General features: G+C 48.9%; 1 protein-coding gene across 4 annotated transcripts; it reads right to left on the bottom strand.

The window, feature by feature from the left end:
• Positions 1–16,829: 16,829 nt before the first annotated feature.
• Blos4 (biogenesis of lysosome-related organelles complex 1 subunit 4) lies at positions 16,830–23,059 on the bottom strand. Of its 4 annotated transcripts, none has more exons than XM_037213248.1 (5): positions 23,007–23,059; positions 21,796–21,893; positions 21,360–21,431; positions 19,968–20,186; positions 16,830–18,347 (listed from the first exon to the last, which is right to left on the bottom strand). In XM_037213248.1, the coding sequence occupies exons 2-5, from the start codon at positions 21,877–21,879 to the stop codon at positions 18,234–18,236; spliced, it is 489 nt and encodes a 162-aa protein (XP_037069143.1). In that variant the 5' UTR covers positions 21,880–21,893; positions 23,007–23,059; the 3' UTR covers positions 16,830–18,233. The 4 variants fall into 4 exon arrangements, with proteins under 4 accessions (XP_037069143.1, XP_037069142.1, XP_037069144.1 ...); XM_037213247.1 differs by having other exon boundaries at positions 23,002–23,039; XM_037213249.1 differs by lacking the exon at positions 23,007–23,059 and adding an exon at positions 22,898–22,985.
• Between the last annotated feature and the right edge of the window lie 126 nt (positions 23,060–23,185).

Here is a 23,185-nt window from a genome sequence, read left to right as displayed (position 1 = left end):
TTACTGCTCAGAAGGCCAGGGCAGTTCCGTTTCAGTCATAATATAAATAAACAGGCAGTACAACCAGTGCAGCATCAGACATTGCACAGAGACATCGCTACTAAGACCAGCAGAAACTGGTTTTTCCGGACGAACCCGTTTTGTACGGTGTGAATGTCAAGTTTAAATCGTCACCAGAGAGGGCGTATCTGCCAAGCCTCCGTATATAAGCACGTTTTGCATCACTCGAAGCATCCGACAGTCAACTGCATTCATCATGAAAAGCATCGTAAGTAATTACCCGCTTCTTAAATTTCGGCTAGCGGTGAATCTCTTTCAGCTTTAGTCAGTATGACGTCTTGCGTGGAGCCGCAGGATAGCTAGGAATGGGAAGCTCATACGATGAGCCTGAGTGACGCAGTAGGAAATGTATCTCCCATGAGAGTTCAACAGCATAGGATATTATGCCGAGAATAGTCGACCATCAGTGTATCAAGAGATGAAAGTCCAACGCAGAGATCTAGCAAACTACATCACCATCAGCATCATTAACAGCCACAAGTATCCAGCGTTACCGCAATCTCCATTTCCGTACGAACCCGGTCAATAGCCGTTGCAACAAAGCTCTTGCTACAGGTGTTGCTGCTGCTCGTGGTTTCGTGCGCCTCGGCGTACTACCACGGTGTCTACACCAGCCCCTACGTCTACAGCGGCTACTACGGTGGCGTTGCTCCGATCTGGGTGGGTACAGGCATTTTACCACTTCTGAGTGCAGACCCACTGTGGACTGCGTATGACAGATAAGTGACGACCCCAGCAATGTGCTAGCAAGAACAATGCTACATCTCGTGTCAATAACCATCATGAAAAAGATGAATATGAGGAGACAGACATGTCCAGACATGGTAGCTGTTTCACGTCATGCTCAGTAGCGTCTTAAAGGAAAAGGCTGTTTTTACTTGATAAACGTACTTAACTATCGGCTTATAGTCCAATGCAGAGATCGAGCAAACTACATCAACATCATCATGTCGAGCAGTCACGGGTATTCGGCATTGCCGCAACCTCCATTTTCATAAGAACCCTGTCAAAAACCATTGCACCAAAGCTCTTTTAGACTTACCACAGATGCTGATTGTTGTCCAGATGTATGTCCAGACATGCTAGATGTTTCACGTCATGTGCAATAGGGTTTTAGAGTAAAAGGCTGTGTTTGCTTGATAAGCATGTTTAACTATCGACTTACTAAAGACTTACTAGCAATGCTATTCGTTAACCATCCGGTACTTATTGCATCTGTGTTGATCTCACTACGATCATTCCGCAGAGAAAGAAGCGGGCTGCCCCTGAGGCCCCTGCCGGTGACCAGAAGGCGGATGAGTCACTGCTCTACAACTACTATGGCGCTTATCCGTACACTTACGGCGCGTACGACTACATTCACTACCTGAAGAAGCGTGAGGCTCCGGTCCAGGACCAGCAGGCTGAGGACTCCTTGATCTACTCGTATGGTGCCATGCCCTACTACTACGGAGTCCCGTACTACCTGCGCAAGAAGCGCGACGTCGACCAGAAGGCCGACAGTGCCTTCCTCACGTACTCGATGCCGTACAACTACGGATACTACGGCTATCCGTACTACTTCAAGAAGTAAACTTGTGCGCCCACCGGACTATGGACTGACTGACCCAGAGACTACCCCATCCATATGGCATGTCTTGTAGACGTGTTATTCACTGCTCTGGTCATGGTAGCTACTTCTGTGAATAGATCAAAGCCATACGAATATGGTGTGTGGTTGTGTGTCAACAAGGAAGAGGACGAGCCCACCAGCTATTTTAAGTAGCTTTAGAGCTTCTTGAGCAGCAAAGGCCTTATAATATTACTCTGAAGCTGGTCAGACGCTAACAGTCTTTTCCGGATTTCTAAAATACCATACGGGAAAAACCTAAGCTTTATCAAAGTTACCAGCACCATGACGCAACGGAATGAGGATTTCTGCCGCTTATCAGTGGTTGTATACTGTGGAATATGAGCTTTGCAAGTAGGGGCAGGGATGAAAAAACTTCCAGCGCACATGTTAACCCGCACATAGCTGTGAGAGGTCTCGTGAGAACTTTTATCTTCACCTGCGTACCGACTTGCGTCAAGTGGACTGCAACACAAAATGCGAATTCAAAATAGAGAGAACTAAAGGCGTGCTCTTTATGTCCTCAGGGAAACGAGATTGCCTGCAAGGCGGTCGCTTGGGAAAGACTCAGATCCGACGTTTGACTGCATGTCCGTCTAATCCTCTGTCCACCTGTATGTGTTGTCCAACATTGGAGCGTCTAACACCACATCGCGTCGGCGAATCTCGACACCAGAGGCACCATCGGCAGCGCTGGCTTGGGCAGACAATGGTGCCGGTTTTGGAGCGATCGGCGCCGCCAGCCGGACCTCTGAAGAGTTCTCGTAATGATACTTTCAGCTCAAACGGAGGTTGCCACTGCCTTCGGCCGGGGGGGGGGGGGGTATCATGAGCCCCGCTGCGGGGGGGGGGCGTGCTTTTGAGGTCAGCAGACGTGCGCGGTCAATGGCGTGACCTGCTGGTGCGCTAAAAGATTTGGACTCGGGTTCCTCACAGTGTCGAACACAGTGACGGAGGAAATTCGGTGGGTGGAGAGACTCCCGCCGAACGGCACCCAACTTAGAGTGTCTCGTGCCCCAGATGCTCGCGTGGCGCGCCTGCTCAATTTGTTCACTTTTCCTTGTCACTCCATTGCAGAGACTTAGACGGCTCGGTGTGGCGTTGTATGTAATGGCCCCGAAGACGGACGGATGGTTGAGTGATCGCTTCTGATCGAGGCCGGTTCACAGGCGGCTGTGTCTCCTATTTGAGGCGTGACTTCCAAGATCGGTATCCCGGTGCCTTTGTCGCCAACCAACAACGCTAAGGTGATGAAGTTTGGCCGGCAGGATCGTGACATACGTGTCAGTAGATAAGCGACTGTTTTGCGACCCAACGGCTTCAGCCTCACTGTGCGGGAAGTGCCTTTGTCGCCAACCAACAACGCTAAGGTGATGAAGTTTGGCCGGCAGGATCGTGACATACGTGTCAGTAGATAAGCGACTGTTTTGCGACCCAACGGCTTCAGCCTCACTGTGCGGGAAAGTTCGCGCTGAGTTACACCTGTCTTCTGTGGGGAGTTGGTCTGGATTGACACTTGAAAGACACTATTACATACGCAATATTCATCTATACGCATATCCATATCGCATATTCATAGCTGCCTACAATTTCCTAGATGAAGGAAATATTAGGGAGCTTGAATGAGCATTGGGGCGGATGGAGAGGATTCTAGGTAAGTGCAGGTAAGTGCAGGTAGGCACTCTAGGTAAGTGCAGCTGAATACAACCCCCCCCCCCCCCCCCCTGTTTCCATACAAGTGTACACCGATTTTATGGACGCCTCAAAAGCACTTTCGGCTTAATGATGTTTCTGGCATGGATGCAAAAGGTCATCAAGATAATGCATGGGTATATCAAATATATTTTGGAGCCTCACATTTTGAAGTCCGGTTTTCACTTTGGGAAACAAAATACAAAGGTGTCGTTGCCGAATCTTAAATGGACGCCGTGGCAGGCGTCCCGGCACCCACCGAGTCTTTGTCGTGGAACTCCTGACGTAATCGTGGCAGGCGTCTCGGCACCCATCGAGACTCTGTCGTAGAACTCCTGACTTAATAGTGGCAGGCGTCTCGACACCCATCGAGTCCCTGTCGTAGAACTCCTGACGTAATAGTGGCAGGCGTCTCGGCACCCACCGAGTCTCTGTCGTGGAACTCCTGACGTAATCGTGGCACGCGTCTAGGCACTCATCGAGTCTCTGTCGTGGAACTCCTGACATTATCTTCACGCTAGATTTATCAGTGATCGATCATAGCTCATAAAGGCGAAGTGGTCATGCGGTGGGACAGTGACGTCGTTGACCTGACCAGTGACGTCAGTGACCTTTGTGAAAGCAGTCCCCAGTCATACGAAAGATTGAATGAATATCTGTCGCATAAGCAATTTTGACCTGTCAAAGGTGAACTTCCCATTATCCAAACCATTCCCCACCAAAATATTGTTATCATCCATTTATTCTATGATCACACCATAAATGTCCACATTTCATAGTACAAGAAGCATATTACTGCCGTCAATACAATATGCAGCGACCCCTACGACCTGTCTTGACCTCAGAGGTGTCGAAATGACCCCTTAAAGAAAACAAGCAAACTTGGACAACTTGAACAATGATGCGTCTGTTCATGTCATGTCACCCCATCTTGTTCAGTGTGTCAGCTACCGGTAAGGTATGGGAACTGCCGTTTTATAGCAGACACTCCTAAACTCGGTCATTTCCAGAAATACAGACAGCGAAGAACACGTCGGATCCTATGTAACTACTTGTTGCCTCTGGAAACTGCATGAAACTGCGACCAATTGATGCAAAACGTTTCCTCAAAGTCTCGAGGACCGGGATGAACCGATTTAACCAAATTTGACGTCGTGAACATACGGACGTCGTTTTCCCACAGCCTGGCGCGCCATAATTTTAGTTGGACGATAATTTTGTCATCAAATCAGCCTGACGCTGAATATTGGGCTGCCGGCTGATTCGTTTAGTGTTCCATAGATCAGTTCTTATTTCTCTCTCACTCAAGACAAACAGTCCCAGAGCATTCATTGCTTCGCATCATGTATTCTATGTCAACATTACATCAAAGCCATCTACGCTTGAGCAAAAGTCAGGTGTGAGTGGAATGAAACGACCAGCCACACTGGAAGTCTCCTGGGAGGTCGAATCCAGTGGAAAAACGCTTACTTCTTATAGAAGGCCCACGGATATCCATAAGCGCTGTACACTGTGGGAGCGTACCCAGAGTACAGAGAGCTGTACACAAGGGCGCTGTCAGCTTGCTGATCGTTGGAGTGTTCTTCAGGGGCCGCGCGCTTCTTGCGAAGGAAAGGCAGACCGTAACTGTAGGCGGACGGGTATCCATAAGCATAAGCGCTGTACGCTGTGGGAGCGTACCCAGAGTACAGAGAGCTGTATACTAGGGCGCTGTCGGCCTGCTGGTCGTTGGAGTGTTCTTCAGGGGCCGCACGCTTCTTGCGAAGGAAAGGCAGACCGTAACTGTAGGCGGACGGGTATCCATAAGCATAAGCGCTGTACGTTGCGGGAGCGTAACCAGAGTACAGAGAGCTGTATACAAGAGCGCTGTCGGCTTGCTGGTCGTTGGAGGACTGCTCGGGGGCTGCACGCTTCTTGCGGAGGAACGTGTCCGCGGGGACACCACGCTTCTTCCTCAGCTGAAAAACAAAATAAGCGTAAAACAGCGTAGGGTGTAGCGTTCGTTGAACATGTTTTTTTCCAATTCCAATGACACTGCTTGGCTTGTACAGCCCTGTAGACATTAACGCTCATAGGAGTACATGCTTGCATGGGCAGGGCACAGAACTTGAAGATCACAATTTAAAATCCTTACTTAGTGAGCTCTCACACCGAATTGGAAACCCCAGCTCCTTTACAAGAAGCACTACGTTGTGCTATTGTTACGAAAATGTCCCCCCAGGTTGTGGTCTACCTCTGAAAGCATTGCTTGTCACTACTCACGAAGAACGGGCTGTAGTAGCTCGCTGGAAGCGAATGCGCAGGATACGTGTAGTAGGCATACTGTGCAGAAGCACAGCTCACTATTGCCAACAGCAGGACCTGCGGACGGAAATGAAGAGAAAACGCGTCGCAGTTCACTAGTCACACGGAAACGTACACAAACGAAACGAATAAAAAACGTGCTGCAGTTCATTAGTCACACAGGAACGTACACAAACGAAGCGAAGAGAAAACGTGCTGCAGTTCATAAGTCACGCGGAAACGTACACAAACGAAGCGAAGAGAAAACGTGCTGCAGTTCATTAGTCACACGGAGACGTACACAAACGAAACGAAGAGAAAACGTGCCGCAGTTCCGTAGTCACACGGAAACGTGGCTGTTGGTTGTAGGCAGAGCATACGCTTACCACAGTGCCTGGGCTCTGTGGCCGGCATTTGCAAACTGGGCAGATCTGAGATCACCTTTTGTGGAACGAGCGCAAGTAGGGCGACGGAGCCAAGATGGGGGGATGCATGCGGCGGTTTCGCAGCATCAGCAACATAATGGGAGCGCAGTGACCTAAACATTTGTTTAGCTCATCACTTTATGGAATATGACTGTCCTAGAAGCAAGAGAAGTAGAAAGGTAGACGGATGGAAGGGTATGGTAGCATAAACATATTAAATAACAAGCACCAACATATCAGATACGACCAAGCCACCTAAGGTGTCGACCGATATTCCGTCATGCGTTTTTATAGGTGTTGCAGATATCCGTCGCTGCAGGTCAGGCATACATCCACGTGATTGCTACGACATTTGCTTTGGCTGTTTGAGTTGCATACTAATATCTGCTCTGTGATACAGGATGCCGAGTCAAACATGTCTGCAATGCATGTCTCGATAGATCAGAAATGCACTGTGAAAACGACATAAGTTTAAATCATATATATATGTATATATATATATATATATATATATATGTATGTATGTATGTATGCATCTATATATATATATATATATATATATATATACATATATATATATATATATATATACACACACAAGTATGCATCATCACTTCATCGTTCTTATCTTTTATCTTTTTCATGCTTATGGCTTATGTTGTGGACATGTCTGCCTCCAAAAATGGGCAAACGCCTTGGTAGCAGCGCTGCCGCTTTGCCTTTTCCTTGCCCAGTTTCATCAAACCAATTTCTGTACGCTGCAATTGCCACCCCTAAAATCGCCCACAAAGCGGCAAACATCATTCAAGCACACATCACTGCCAATGCCGCCTCGTAAACGCCAGGTGGTACTTACCACGCACTTCATCTTGCCGAGCTATAGATCCTGGTCTGCTGCCGGTGCTCGCCGGTTTTATACTGCTCGGCAGAAGCCTCACGCCGAGAGCGCCAATCCTGCGCATGCAACGTTGTTTGTAACGGCAGAAATGCCCGAGGATCGCGCTGGTAATGTGACCTTACATCGCTGAGCGGCCGTGTTGTTAACGAGCTAGGGCGCGTCTGTCTCGCTGGTAGGCAGATTAATAGGAACGCGGCGCGCCGCACTGATTTTTACGCTCAGTCATCAAAGTCATGCTCAAGCTTTGGTGGATGTAATTTAACGGCAAAGATGTTTTAGACCTCGAAAGTCGTCATATTAATCACGAAGCTCCTCAGTGCTGGCGTGTTTTCCTCCCGTTTCAAGTCACTCACCAATGTCAATAACTTGCAAGAAGGCCGCAAGAACTCATGTGTAAAGGAAGAGCGTTCCCATGTTGATTTCGTTCAAGTGTGGTTCATTGTTTCTTTCATAATGAGGTCCGATCACATTCATGTAACTGCATCACACACAACTGGTTTCCAACGAAGTTCCTTTCCAGATGAGACGGAGGACCGGAACGGGCTGTCGAGTCACACTTAGCGTTGCGGGTCGATCCTCCACGCAGGTCCCATGCCGTCGGTTAAGACCGCGACATGTTGGGGATTTAACTAGAGCACTAAACGTATGTCCACCATGTATCACGGGTCATGTGAAGCTGTAGAAGGACTTCTCTTGCGTGCGCGCTTTATGCGCTCTATGAAGACGTAGCCAAAGGCTTACCCTCTAAGGCAACTATGCGTCCCCTTTGTTAACGAAGTAAAAAAAGACTATAACGCGTGAGTTGTCGTGTATCATTTTTTTCACGACAAACAAGTTGAGAAGCCTATGACTGCTGCGGGTGATACGTCCCACACCACGGATGCAGTTTCCTTCTCACTTGGGGGGGGGGGGGGTACTCAGTCCCCCCCCCCCCCCAACTTTGGAAATAACGAAGTCCAACTCTGGGGAGAAGCCTATTTGTTGTTGTATTTTGCGGGTCGGTTGGGTCATTATTCACTGTTAAGCCCCCGAAACTCTCTTTGTGCAACATCGCCCCGGTCCCATAACACCTGAAAGCGTAAAGTGAGGCAAACATTTTTTGAGGCAAAAGTGCGTGATAACACCCTGGTTTGATATTTGGAGGATAAGCCCAATGAAATCTGGATCTTTGCGAAAGGCCATTTTGAAATGGAACGGTGCTCTGTTGGTGTTAACTTCCATAGTGGTGGATGACGCTCATGTACATGCACATACAAGCTCTCCAGGCATAATTGTTTTATACAAATGTAAGTGCAAATAAAATACTCCTTTGTGCTCTACAGAACCGGCAACTGCAGGTAGATTATCGTATCATATTTCAGGAATTGTAGTGAAGGAGGTTTACGTCTCGCCAGCTTCAATATATGGTTTCAAATCCATTCGTGTGAAAAAGCTGTAAAGCCATTTGAAATAAAAATAAACCATTTGGTTCGTTGTCTTCCTGCCGATTCTTCCCCCGCACACACAACATATTCGTATGGCTTTGATCTATTCACATAAACAGTTACCACGGCCAGAGCAATGAATAGCACGCCTAAAAGGTGTGCCATATGGATGGAGTAGTCTCTGGGTCAGTCAGTCCATAGTCCGGTAGGCGCACAAGTTTACTTCTTGAAGTAGTACGGATAGCCGTAGTATCCGTAGTTGTACGGCATCGAGTACGTGAGGAAGGCGCTGTCGGCCTTCTGGTCGACGTCGCGCTTCTTGCGCAGGTAGTACGGGACTCCGTAGTAGTAGGGCATGGCACCATACGAGTAGATCAAGGAGTCCTCAGCCTGCTGGTCCTGGACCGGAGCCTCACGCTTCTTCAGGTAGTGAACGTAGTCGTACGCGCCGTAAGTGTACGGGTAAGCGCCATAGTAGTTGTAGAACAGGGATTCGTCCGCCTTCTGGTCACCGGCAGGGGCTTCAGGGGCAGCCCGCTTCTTTCTCTGCGGAATAATCGGGGACAGGTCAGTATCATGCATCAAACGTTGTGGCAAGACGCGATGATAGCGTTTGTTTGCTTTTCCTGTTTCAGGCCAAGTCGGCGACGCCTCGCAACGCCTAGATGCCCCAGTCCTTCACATATCTGAAATGATGGTCAGATGTGCCCACCCAGTGCACTTTTTGCTACCAGCAAAATGTTAACAAAATAGCGCATACTTGATGCCAGGAAGTGCACAATGGACGTCGAAATCAAACGTCAAGAAAAGCATCATGCTGTAAGGACCACCAACCTATGTTGAAGGTCCAAGTTCACGGAAGGCACACGACTCACCCAGATCGGAGCAACGCCGCCGTAATAGCCGGTGTATGGGATGACGGAGTGGGCACCGTAGTAGTAGTACGCCGAAGCGCACGAAACTACGAGAAGCAGCAGCGCCTGCAAGGAATGGAGGTTGATTATAGCAGTAAGGAGACCACACAAGACAGACATCACGAGATAGTGCAAGAAAGGAGCGTGAGGGCTTTTGAGGATGTACTTGAGGAGCAGAAGATGCCGACAAGTGCAAGTCCCGAAAGGTTTGTAGCTTCAGAATATGCGCTGGACAGCGGTATTATCAATACGAACGTTTGCGTCAGAAAAGCGTTTGGGGACCGAATGAGATCGGCAACAACACAAGGCGCAAACAGCTCACTGCGGAGACATTAGCGAAAGACAACCGTAAGACACGGGTTTGTTCTTACGAGGGTCTTCATGTTTGACTTCGCTTCGTTGTGGGATGCCTTGGTGACAGAAAGACAAGCTTATATACGATCATTTTACGGGCACGCCTTCCCTGTGCACCAATCAGAAGCACTCATTGGCGGTTGGGACCGGACAGACCTGCTTTGCACAAATTGCCCGGGCACCTTGATGTTTGAAAATGTGGCGCGCGACAAACCTCGTCCGACATCTGACCAAATGGCGTCCAGCGTTCTTACTTGACAAAATAGATCGCGACTCAGAATATGCTTACAAATCACTGTGAGAGAATGTTCCAAACAAATCATGGAAGCTGGATTTTGTCTTCCTTGTTTTGCCTCACTTAATGCAAAAGAAAGCATGCACCTGTTTTAAATATCTAACGAGCAGTTTAAGACATCGTAAAAATGCATGACACATTTGATTAAGAACTTACAATGTGATGTCCTCCACCCAGCATGTATTTTGTGAATCGGGAAAAATCGGAAGCATTTTCACAATATCATGCAATACATGTTGCGTATTGCGTTATTGCGTATATATATATATATATATATATATATATATATATATATATATACACGCGCTGAAATTCGTTTTTAACAGGACAAATCAGGTTTTTATTTCAAGACTCCACAAAACTGTTTCGTCAGACATATTCTCTGTGTATGTGATGGTGATGTTCACTTATGTCTTGGACAATATCTTAACGGGGAGCATTGCTTCCAGAAGCAACAAACGTCGTGACGTTAAGGATACCTTTCAAGTGCTGATGCACATTAACTACCGTGGTGTTACTGCATGTGCTTACATGGCACCTGCATCACAAAATAAACATATCGTGGAAATTTTGCTTCACCTGCTGGTGATGTCCGCCACACCACGGAGTGACATGATTGGAATGATGTTCTTATGACGTCATGAATGCCAAGGTGACTTTTAAATACTCATCGCGGTATACTTTTCCCCATTTGTGCGGGCTCGTAGCTCAGAATCAAGAGGGGCTGAGGTATCCAGGTGCTCAGGTGTTAAGAAAGGCAGTGTTGTGAACAGCACCGAAGGTCTTCAAGATGGCTTTCAGTTCAAAGCCCCATGTTTGCGTGGAACACTCCCTTCAATGTCTCTGACCGAGGGGCGACCCGCACGTGCGTTGGTTGTGTACATCTACGAGCATGTAGGCAATGGTAGAAGCCATATTCTGCGCTTCACGCAAACCTCGTAGCACCATATTGTCAGCTGGCCGGGTCTTAGTGGGCTAGGCCTTCAAGCCTGTGGAACAATCAACATCATTGGCCAACTAAATTGCGCACATAAACCCAATTCCTTCGAGACGTTTACGCATGCATACTGGCGGTAAGTTCCGATTTTTTCAATATCGGAAAAGGCATTGCTAGTTTCCATCATGTGTCCAGCCGGTTTTGTAAAAGACAAACTTCTTGAAATCCTCGTGCTGCCTCCTGAAATTTTGCCTTTTCAAAGACGCCGTTTTGTTTTATATGGATAATGTTGATGAGGTGTGGAAGGAATGTTTTTTAACCCTTGTCGTGTAACATAAGCAGGTGGCGGCTGGCAGCGAGCAAGTGTAGCAGAACATGGCTCCGTGATTTCTCTAGTCATCTTGGTCCTCAGAAGGTATTCTCCAGACCCTCTGCTCTCAACGCAGCTAATCACATGCCAGTTCTGCGTGCATATGTCTTTAAAAGCATGTCTTTAAAAGCAAAGTGTGTTTGCATGCCGCCGCCGTCATGTCAATTCATATGACAGATGTTCTGATTCCCCAGAATTTTCTAGAATTTTTTTCAGAACCACTCCACTCATCAGTGTCACTGTCGGCGTCACTCGAAGCCCGCAGGTCTCGGATGACGTCCGCGCATGTAGAAGGGCGCCCTCAGGGTTAGGCGTTCCCTTACGAAGATCATCTACGCACCCCCGCAGGCAACGGCTAGCGCTTGGCGGGCACAATGGGGAGGAATTATAGACATACGTTGGCGCCGTCTGTCGGCCGGAATCTAAGCTCCACGCCGGCGCAACAGTTTACCAACGTCCGAGGGAAGAGGCGTGGCTTTGACCTTGGACGACACCAAGGTCAAAGCGGTCAAACAAAGGCACATCTGTGCGCGCGGCGCGCCAGGCCTTTACAGAACGTCAATAACCGGAGCTGGTGTTGTTTCAGCGGTACCCAGACTGGATCTCCCGCGCTTACCGAACGGTTGATGGATGGAAGACGCGTTAAACGTAATCATGCAGGTTATCGCATTGAAATAGTTGATGTTTTTCAGCGTGTCTTTCCTGCCAGCCGACAACTCAAGCGCTCTGGGTAGTCAGTCTATTCGTTGGCATGCCAAATAAGATTAAAAAGAATAATGCAAGGAGACTTAAGCTCGAATTCAGATTGTACGCATCCACTATCCACGACATTCTTTGCCACTGCCGACTTCTAAAAACGACTATGCAGTCCTTCCCGTATACTACGCTAAAGCGTCGTTTACCATCGTAACGAAGGACGGAGCAGGCATGTAGGCGTCGCGAAGTGATAAACAAAACGCTGCATTGAAAATGTATCGAGAGCAGTGGCGGATCCACAGGGGCTGCGGGGTCATGCCCTCGCCCCATTGGGTGCCGAATGGGTCCATGACCGGCTAAACGGACGCAGTTTTGCTTAAAAGCAAAACATAGAAATGGGTGTTTTGGGGGCCTCCAGACGACCAAGTTAAGTCGCAAGCGATAGTGAAGTTCCCGTGAGCCGAAAAGAATATCTTGCTGATTGAAAGGGTGGTCATTGAGAATATTTTGATGCTCATCACGCTGTCCAGAGGTCTTACGCTGTTGCCGGGGTCCTGTATGTCCACTGGCCGGGCCAATCCGATCGCTAAGAAGTCTTGCACGGGCTTAATCTCTGCATTTGCTCGAGGGGCCCTACCCTATTGTCGGGGCCCTAATTGCTAACATGTCGGGTCACTCTTGATCGATCAGGGTCCCTCAATAGCCTTTTTCCATTCGCCTCGAAGATTCTAAATGTTATTGACTGGGCCCATGTATGAACCTACAGAGGTACTCTAGGTTGCCCTTTTGCATTGGTCTCGGGCTCATTCCACTTTCTCGGAGGGCCCTAGGCTGGTCCTGGGCCCATATACGTAAACGCACTGAGGCACTCGATGCTCAGGGACCTTCCACATTGATGCATGACTCTTTCCCTTCGATCCCATCTGTGGAGGACTATTCAATCTTGTCGGAACTCTTTCTGCCAATTAGCCCGGGCACTCTTGATCGGACAGCGGCCCGCTGCAACGGTCTCGGAAACTTCGTTCTCGCTCGGAGGATCCTACGCTTTTGTCGGGATCCTAGATATTCCTCAGCCAGAGCACTTCAGATCGCTCAAGGCATTAAGTCGTGTACAATGACCTTGGGCTCTTCCCGTCTGCTCGAAGGGCCCTGTGCTCCAGCCGGGGCCCTATAGTTGATCTGCCGGGGCACTCCCGATCGTTCAGGGGCCTACCACATTGGTCTTGGGTTCTTCTCGCTTGCTATGAGCAGTGACGCACACAGGGGTACAGGGGACACGTGCTTCACTTAGGTCCCAATTTGAGGGCCTGATAGACCCGAAATGTCTGCTGGGGGGTCGTATTCAGCGGTCCCGGCACGCGGGGACGGGCCACCAAATGATACTCAAGGGTTCTTTGCACCGATCGGGGACCCCTGAGTCCATAGACCTCTATGTCGGCAAAGCTCCACCAGTATCACACGGTCGACACCGTGTCAGTTTTGGTCCGCGGGCCCGCTTCCCAAGCATCTACAAAGCCGTGGCCAGCGATTTACATGGGTCGGGGCCACTGCATCTGTCACGGGCCCACAACGCTTAACAGGGGGGTCCTGTATTGGCAGGGGACCTCGAGTCGACCAAATGCAGCGTTCGATTAGGCCCGAAGAGGGGCGCGGAGGCCACCGGAACCGTCGACCAAGGGCCCGATTAAAGGGCACAAGGGCCCAAAGGACTGGCTGTAGGACACATAAGGGATCTCGACTCGTAGAGCTGTAGCCTGAACTATCAGAGGGGTTCTTGCACCGATACATGACCCCCTGGGACAATGCGGACCTCTATGTTGACCAGAGACGACCAACACCGAACAGTTGCTCCCCGTCGTTCTGAAACCTGGAGGCCCATTCCCCAAACAGGAGCAAGGTCGGGATCCGCGATTTGCATTGGTCGGGCTAGTCTGGATATGGGCTGAAAAATTACAACGCGTGTCATCCGAACGGATTTTTATGGAGTTTGTGCGGGACGTATGCAATTGCGCGTTGCTGTGACATCAGAGACGAAAATGTAAGCCCACATAGTGCCAGGGTAATGAAAAGAGGGGGCAGTGGGACTTCATAGTAGCTGCTCTTGGAATTTCAAGCTCGTCACGGCCACAAGCCACTTATAGCTCGTTGCTGGTGACGAACTGATTCAGTGTCGAACCAGTTGATCAAATCCAAGAGAATAGATCAAATATTATCTGAAATCATTTCGGGAAGCTAGGGATTCGAATCAACCTCTATTCGCGGACAATTTGGATGATTCCTGCATCGATTCTAAATTCGAATCGAAACGAGCACAACTCTGCGTGCGGACATTCCAAATTCATAGACTTGCACGCATTTTGAGACGAACGTGTTAGCCATCGTGATCTGAGAACCTTGCACAGTTTGTGACACAATACCGCGCATAAACACTCCAGGATTCACTCAGCGTGGTTCGATGTAAAGTTCAGGCAGGCATCCATTAACGCGGAGCCGTTCTTTTTTAGCTTGTCGGGTACGTAAACGGAGGAGGGTTCCCATCCCAATTCCTTATGGGAGAGAAGTAGTGGCTCCACCAGCCGCTTTTGCCGAGACGGCACTAGTGCTAACACAGGAATGCCGCGGACAAAAACAAGTCGGCCATCCCCGGCGGCCGCACGCAATGATGGCTCTAAATCGGCGTCCAGCCGTGAACCTAGCGAGTTAGCGGCCGCCTCCCGTGGCGGTCAGCGGGGGAGGGGCGCGGGTTTGACATTGAACGAGTCGGAGTTCACTGGCAGGGCTTAGGCCGACCGCCGGGCAAACAAATAGCGTCAGGTGACAAGGCCAACCACTCGTCTGCCAGGCGGCCTGTCCAGATGCGGGACGAGCCCACCTGGGGGGCGCGCCCCTGCACAGCTGCGCACGCCGACGACCGGCTGCCGGCTCACCCTCGCAGCTTACGTGATTTTGACACGTGTCAGCGCTCGCACCATCAAATCATCACCGAGGATATGTACTTTAAACAGTCACGCGCAAACGTTTTCCTTCCTCACGATACCCGGACGCGCTTGTCATCGTAAAACTTTTGTGTTACACGGCAAAGGTACACGTTGCACATGGTTCATTGTTGTTGTGTTTTTTTTGCAACCGCAACCTCCCATAACCGTGGGGCTCAGATTTCTAGTCGCCCGTAAACGTAAGGCTCAAATATGTAGCCGCCCGTAACCGTAGGGCTCAAATCCGTAACCACCCGGAACCGTGAGGCTCAAATCCGTAGCCACATATAACCATAAGGCTCAAATCCGTAAACGCCCGTAAACGGAATGCTCAGAAGTAACCTCCCGTAGGCGTAAGGCTCAAATTCTCAAGCGCCCGTGATCGTAAGGCCTAATCTGCAACCGCCCGTAATCGTAAGGCCTAATCTGCAACCGCCCGTAATTGCAAGGCCTAATCTGTAACCGCCCTTAATCGTAAGGCTCAAATCCGTAACCGCCCGTAACCGCAAGGTAACGAGTTTTATAGCTGCCTGTACCAATGTTTTAACTTTTCAAAACGTATCAAACGAACGTGTTGAGTGTTTAATAATCGCGCCATTTTTAGCACAGCAAGCGATTACTGGAACACAATTACATAATGCAATAGTAATAGCATTAGTCCTTGGAGAAAAACCAGGGGAATGGAGACGTGGATGGGATGATATTTCGGCAACATGCCGTTTTCGGAACAGCAGTAGAAATGAATTCAAAATTGCATGCCTATGGTCCCAATCGATTATTCGTTTTTTGTTTGTTTTGTTCTCTTTTAAACAGCCAACCACAGTTCTTCGCAAATGCACTGAACAACTTACTAAAACGGCAATTGGTAAAAGATGTAAGATGCTTGGAAAATTAACAACTCCAGGAACGCAAAACAAAAACCCAGGAAGATGCCCACACAAAATGTGAGAATAAATATTTTAACAGCTTTCTTTTAGCTTCTATGTCGTCGCCAGCGTAGTCTCTTCGTTAATGTCTGTCCAATTAGAGGGAAATTATATATGTAAGGTGTGGCAGAATCCTTTTCTATACGAGGCTTACGCAATGTCCAGTCATTGTCCAACGTCCAGTCATTTTTGTCAATCGGTTCATGTACTCGGCCTCATCAGAAATGATTCATAGGTAATGACTTTTCAGGTTGTATCGCACCTCACTGTAATAGCGACTGTGATCATTTAAAACCAACATCGTTGAACAAGAGCGCTACTCCACCGGCCATGGTCTTTGATGGCATCCTCATCGCGTTTTCTTGCTGCTATGCAGGAACATGATGGCGTCCACCGATTCCGGTGCCAGCGTTGGCCGTCGCTCCCCGAGCACCCGACCGGTCGTAGAAAAGGTACGCTCCGAAGCAGCTGAGGCAGACGTTGGCCGTCGCTCCCCAAGCACCCAACCGGTCGTAGAAAAGGTACGCTCCGAAGCAGCTGAAGCAGCCGGAATCGCTAGCAGCTGATGGGCCACTGGTGACATCGCTGAGAACTCATATTTAACTGTGGGTGCCGATCAGTAGCCTGGGACATTGTTACGGCCCACAAGTTCTCCAGAATGTCGTTGCTGCTGATGCGCCAAGTCTGGGCGTCGATGCCGGGGTCAACTACATGCGCTCACTATACCGTCGCTGCCTGCGTTTCACACTGGGGCGGACTGATGCTCGTCTGGGTTCTCATGGAACCTGAAGACCCAGAATGGTCCAGGCTCGGTGCTGTGTTCCGCCGTCTCCTGTCCGCCACTGTTTGGGCCCGCGGCCATGTGGGTTTACCTTGTTACGTATTTAGTGTTCCGTTACTGCACTGCACTCAGGGACACATTCCAAAACTGGTGCTGCATCATCCTGCATATTTCAGTAAGAAACAGCACCATACCTCGTAACGTTTATTGCTAGCCCAGTGCGATAAAAAAAATAACGGCAATGTAAACACACCTTCCAGTGCACACATGCAACACCAAACGCTAAGCGAAGGGTTTATGGAATAGCACGACATAAAATTAAATGGTAACAGGTGGCACATTAAAATGCCCATTAACTAATGACAATGACGCCCAGGAGACGCATTGCGGGCGTAGGCACCTGGCTTCATGCAGATTTACCGCCGGTGTCCTGGGCCGCCACGAACAAAAACGGAATGTCAGATTCATGGATGATTTGGGCGACTCTCAAATCGATTCTGAATCTGAATCGAAACTGAGGATTAGCTGGGAAGGATCAGTAAGGGATCAGCTGGGAAACTGACCAAACCATGTCGAACTTAACAAAGGACAAAATGAAAACATGCTGGCTCAAAAAGTTGTGGATAGATTTGAAGCAACCGTTTAAACAGCAATATGGGAATAAAACATACTTCGCTTTCGTTACAACACACGGGTCTTTGTGTAACTAAAATAAACATTCCTAGATGACATGCCTCATCTTCAAAGTTTTATTCGTGAGAATCAGCACATGTGTACCTGCTCTCACGCCCCTTGTCCGCCACAAGCTCGAACTACAAAACACTATCGGTCACCAACCCGAAATCCCGGCATGGCTCCACCTCAAATGAGCAGACAATCGTAAGTGGCGTGCACCGTGAGGTGTTGTCTTCACTGTGCGTGCACCGTGATGTGTTGTCTTCACTGTGCGTGCACCGTGATGTGTTGTCTTCACTGTGCGTGCACCGTGATAGTCTTCACTGTGCGTGCACCGTGAAGTCTCCACTGCGCATACTTTGCGCGTGAGTCCAGTCGCGTGAGTTGATAACAGCACTGCAGAGAGGCAGGCGTCACCTTGACCAGCGGCGTGCGCACACAATATGTGGTATCAGCATCAAGAGCCACATGCTGACAATGCGCAGCCAGCAAGCGGGAAGGCGTACGTGCACGTCAAATGGTACAGTGTTGCTCATCGTCCGGGTTGTTTTGTTTACGCTTACCGTAGGCTATTCACTCACTCTAAAGTATCGCTGAAAACCGCGCCAGTCGAGCATGCCTTCGCAACACCGCATCGCAGTCGTAAATGACACCCCAACAACGCCTGAACAACGCTTATCATTTTCACAGGCACAACATAATGGATACAACCGATTCTGCAGCGGCGGTGTACTTGGACGCCGGCACCTGAGCATCAATCCTACACACCCCCAGTCCGCTTTACCATTGCCCTGCTTGTGTGCGCCCCAGAAACGAACGCAACACAGGCCACTTCTAGTTCAAAATCCCTAAAAGATAGCGGCGCTGGCCATGCAGCGGGCTGGTGATGCGGCGTGCCGCTGCGCACGGAGCGGAATCGTCAGCCCTCGGGCACGCCGAGCGGCTCGCTCCGCTGATGGAAGAAGTCCTCTGACCGGTATATCTCTGGCGGCGTGAACACGGCTGGCTCCTGGGCCTCGTCCCTCCGCCTCGTCTGGAAAACAGGCACGGCAGGCGGACTAGTGGCGCTGTCTGGCCGGTCACGTGACCCGGACAGCCCTTTGCCGTCTGGGCCGGTGGGCAAGGCTGCGACATCGAAAGGGTTTCACCGCATATACGATGGCCCGTCAGTTAGTAGTGGTTCACGCATGTACAAAAAAGGCATAAACTGAACATAACGCATAACCTGAACACAGCTGCTCAACCCGCTAGCAGAACACTGTTTGCGATGACCGCCAGGTTCGACCGAGCTCAGATGCTGCAACCCTGCAATTTACTCCCCTTCTCCAGACACCAGAATGCCCATAGTGCGATAATATACGTAGCAAGTCTTCTTTTCATCCTCAAATGCCTGCACCAACGCCCTGCCGTTCCCAGTCGCGGCAGTGTAGCCCTAAGCAGTCCGGCACTCTCGCCTCCAGTGGTTGGGGGTGCCACTGCCAGCGTGTTGGTGCGCTAGATTGGCGTGTTGAAGGATGGTATGTTGGTGTCTGTCTCACCATTTGCCTCGCCCACGGGTGTATGACTGCTGGCCTATGTACGGAAGGATTGGGACGAGATGTTAGTACCACGGATGGCGTGATTCTTCTGACCATCGTCCTCGTTTGGTGTGTCGGCATGTACAGCACGTTTTGGCTCGTCGAATCTCCGGCCGTCATCAGGGGTTATTCAGTCCAAAAAGGACGAGATGGAGTTTGGCTGTTAGGCATGCACGCGTCACAACCCGACTTTTATCGTTGGAATGACTGGCATTCCAACCGTGAGTATTTTAATTGCGAGTGCAGCGCTCTACCGACTGAGCTAAGCGAAAGCAACTATTCCCGGTGTAAGGGCTTCTTTCCCGCATAGCTCAGCTGGTAAAGCGCTGGACTTGCAATCAGGAGACCCCAGTTCGAATTTAAGCAATGTCAAGGCAATAATTCGGGTTGTCACGCGCATATGGCTGAAAGTCCATCACCATCCGGTCCATCGCAGGGTTCAATACCACCCGACAGCGGCCGGGGAGTTCACGAATCGAAGAGCCCTGTACATGCTAACACATAGGACGAGGACGCTAGTCTGAGCCGTTGTTTCAGCCGTGAGGGGGTATACATTCCCGCCAGTTATCAGAGCACAGGTCTCGGTGTGACGGCGCGTGCATTGTGTCGGAGTCTCATGCTGGGTGGCGCTCGGTGTGTCGATGTACCACCGGTCCGTGCGCCAAAACCGCTCAAGTCAACTGGTGCGTGAAAGATCAGGAACATCACTTGCCTTTGGATGATGAAATAGTTAACAGCACGCTAAGCACGCTAAACGAGCCGCATGACTGACAGCCGCATGACTGACAGCTGCATGACCTACATGACTGGCAGCTGCATGGCTGACAGCTACATGACTAAATGACGATACAGTGGAGTGAAGCTCAGAAAAGCGCCGCCAGACGTCAGAATTCTCAAACAATCCTGTAACGTAAAAAAACATCGAACAGCCGCTGGCAGGACGCAATTTTCGCTTCCTGTCCTTCAGTGCAGAGGCTTATGCCTATAACACATTTGCCAGGGTTCGGGGCTGTCACGGACGGCGTCGCGACCTGTGAACCCGTGGCCGCTAATCAGCTGCCCATGGCGCAGCGTACCTGAAAGAGGGCGGAGAACGTCTGGGTCAGCGAGCCTGGGGCGGCCAGCTCGCGCTCGGCCCGGTCCATCTGCTCCTCGAGGCGCGCCAGCTGGCTGCCGGCCGTCGCCACGAACGTCTCCATGGCGTCCACGCGCTGGAACAGCTGCTGCAGGCGCTGGCGGGCGGCGAACACGCGCGGCACCATCTCGCTAAGCGCGGCGCCCGAACACTCGGACATCTGCGAGCGGGGGCGAAGACGCGCTGAGAGCGGCACACACACCCGCAGGGTCAGCCAGACGAGAGCAGTGACAGAGGTGCTTGTATGTCTGGAGATGGAAGTACCAGCATGCTGAGAGGGGCTCTCAGCAACATCTGGGGGCAGGGGCCCAACATACAGAGAATAGTATACAACACAATATATACAACATACAATATATACAATATATACAATAGAATACAACAATAGTACCTGCACATCAAGGTGTACAGGTATCTGGGGGATAGCAGCAATGATCCAATGGCCTCACACACTGGATATACAGCACTCTCACATCTGGGTATACAGGTATCTGGGGGACAGCAGCAACAATCCAAGAGCCTCACACACTGAATATACAGCACTCACACATCTGGGCATACAGGTATCTGAGGTCAGCAGTAATGATTCAATAGCCTTGCACACTGGGTATACAGCACTCGCACATCTGGGTATACAAGTATCTGGGGGACAGCGGCAATGATCCAATAGCCTCGCACACTGGGTATACAGCACTCGCACATCTGGGTGTACAGACATCTGGGGATAGCAGTAATGATCCAATAGCCTCACACACTGGGCATACAGCACTCACACATCTGGGTATACAGACACCTGAGGATAGCAGTAATGATCCAATGGCCTTGCACACTGGGTATACAGCACTCACACATCTGGGTATACAGACATCTGTGGACAGCAGTAATGATCCAATAATCTCAGCAGTTGCAGAAAACCTTGGATGTTGGCAATAGGAGGAAACACCTTGACAGCATTAGTTGAACATCTCCCTGACAGCATTATTTGAGCATGTGAGAATTGGAGCACAGATGTGTTGGGCATAGCACTCCAACATCTGAATTCAAAATGCTGAGACCACCTCCAAGTATAAGCAGGCATACATGTGGTAAAACAGTGAAAGGACCAGCACACTGAAAGCGTGGCTATTAAGAACAGGGCCACAAATATATCAAGCATTATTTTTAAGAAGCTGGTGGCTGACAAACTAACATTCTGAATGCAGCACTCAGGCATCTGAGGGTCATAAAACTTATAATGGGAGCAGCATTCATATATCTGAAAGTGGAGGATGGCAAATGATTCCTGATTATTTTCTTGAAGCATTAAAAGTAACATTAAAAACCAAATACATACCATTTCCATGAGACTGCCAAACTCTTCTAGCTTTGCCAGCATATCCTCAATTGCTACATCCAGCTTCTGACACTGTAACACAAATCCCAGCTTATCAGACACTCGTTATCATGTACAGGATAGTGTGCACTAGCAATCTATTTGGGCCTACTCACACAGGTGTCGAGATTGAAGTGATTTGTACTCGCAGCTTGGCTTACAATCAAGGGTGGCAAGTGTTTGGCAGCAAGAACTGTGAAGGCATTGTTGATGTTATAAACAAGTATGCTTATTAGGCTACAGCCCCTGACATGTCAAACCATACATATTCATCAGTACAACAGTTGTATCAATACCATTAAGCACTGCCTTTTTGCACCTCAAATTGCAGTAACTTCACACATTACTTTACCCATATTTGGTATGAGCATATTTAACAGCCCTAACCAATACATACCTCTTGAGAAAAATCTACTTGTGCAAATGCAGAGTAGTCTTGGGCCATTTCTGCACTGATTTCATGTCCTTCTGATCTATCCATGCTTCAATTTTTTTCTGGAAATTACAGCAAATGTTTATTCAAACACAAAGCACTTAAATTAGCCTTTATATAATGTTATAAGCATCAGTCACAAAAAATAATTTTGTGCAAAACTTATTTCTGCACATGTCAAACAACAGCTCAGGGTAGGAAGACATTGTTGGCCCAATTTGTACCAGATATTAGTGGTGTGACATGGGATCACTCTAAGTGGGTTTAGGGATATATTTTCCATTTTTGTACAGTCAGATTTTTTCTTTAGTTGTGCCTCTGGGGAACTGCTTTCATGCCAGTGACAATGTACAAGCATGCACAAGCTTGCACAATCTTGTACAAGCATATGTGAGTGGGTACATGTCAATATATATATATATATATATATATATATATATATAATACCACACAAGATATTATTTAGCATCAGGAATTTGTGCTTTTTCAATCAACAATAAATAAAAATGTTCTGAAAAATGAAAAAACTTCCCAACTATGCTTAAGTACCCATCCCAGATGTTTTCATCTTCTCTACCAGACATGCACCTGAAACACCCAAAAATGTGCAAAAATCCCATTAACATGGAGCTTGATGGGACCCTGCTTCCACCATTGTGATCCATGCATGCATGCATTTTCTTCTCCCTTGTTCTCTCAGTAGGCAGCTGTCATTATCCACTAGGCAAGAATTGCTGTGTTCACTTTGTGTTTATGTGTCAAGGGTTAGGTCTACCTGTTATTAAATATCTGTATTTTAATTGCAGAAAGTGGATACTCCATGTCTCAAACTATCTCAACTATTGCTGGAATCCGCATCCTTTCTCTTCAACAAGTGCACAGAGCATTGGTCCCACAATAAGCCCAATGGGTCAGGCATTTGGTGTCTTATCACCATACCACTCTGCAACATGAATTTATATGCAGAGTTGAAAGTATGTTGGATGCTTATTTGTTAAGGCGCAAAAACTGCTCTTGAGCATAATAATCTGATGTTTCAAAACACTTGTTAGCTTCAGTAAATTACTCGGTCCAAGAACAAAATAATGCTCATGGTAATCCTCTGCACGGCTTTAGAGCATTTTTAGGAATTAACTCATAATGGCTGGTGCAGGCGACGAACAACCATACGTAACAGGAATCACGCAGCTGTGACACCCCGGGGTAACATCAAGATGCCAATTTTGTCCCGATCCAAAAACGAGACATCTGCGCAGACTTCGAATGGCCTACCATATTAATAAATTCTTTTAAAAGCTACGCAATATTTTATTGGAATGACAAATTTTGACGTTTAAAAAGCGGTGAAATATTG

Source organism: Pollicipes pollicipes, unplaced genomic scaffold, assembly GCF_011947565.3.
Source record: "Pollicipes pollicipes isolate AB1234 unplaced genomic scaffold, Ppol_2.1 Scaffold_3087;HRSCAF=3621_pilon_pilon_pilon, whole genome shotgun sequence".
Lineage (NCBI taxonomy): Eukaryota > Metazoa > Arthropoda > Thecostraca > Pollicipedomorpha > Pollicipedidae > Pollicipes > Pollicipes pollicipes.
This window is presented reverse-complemented; position numbering and strand designations above follow the sequence as displayed.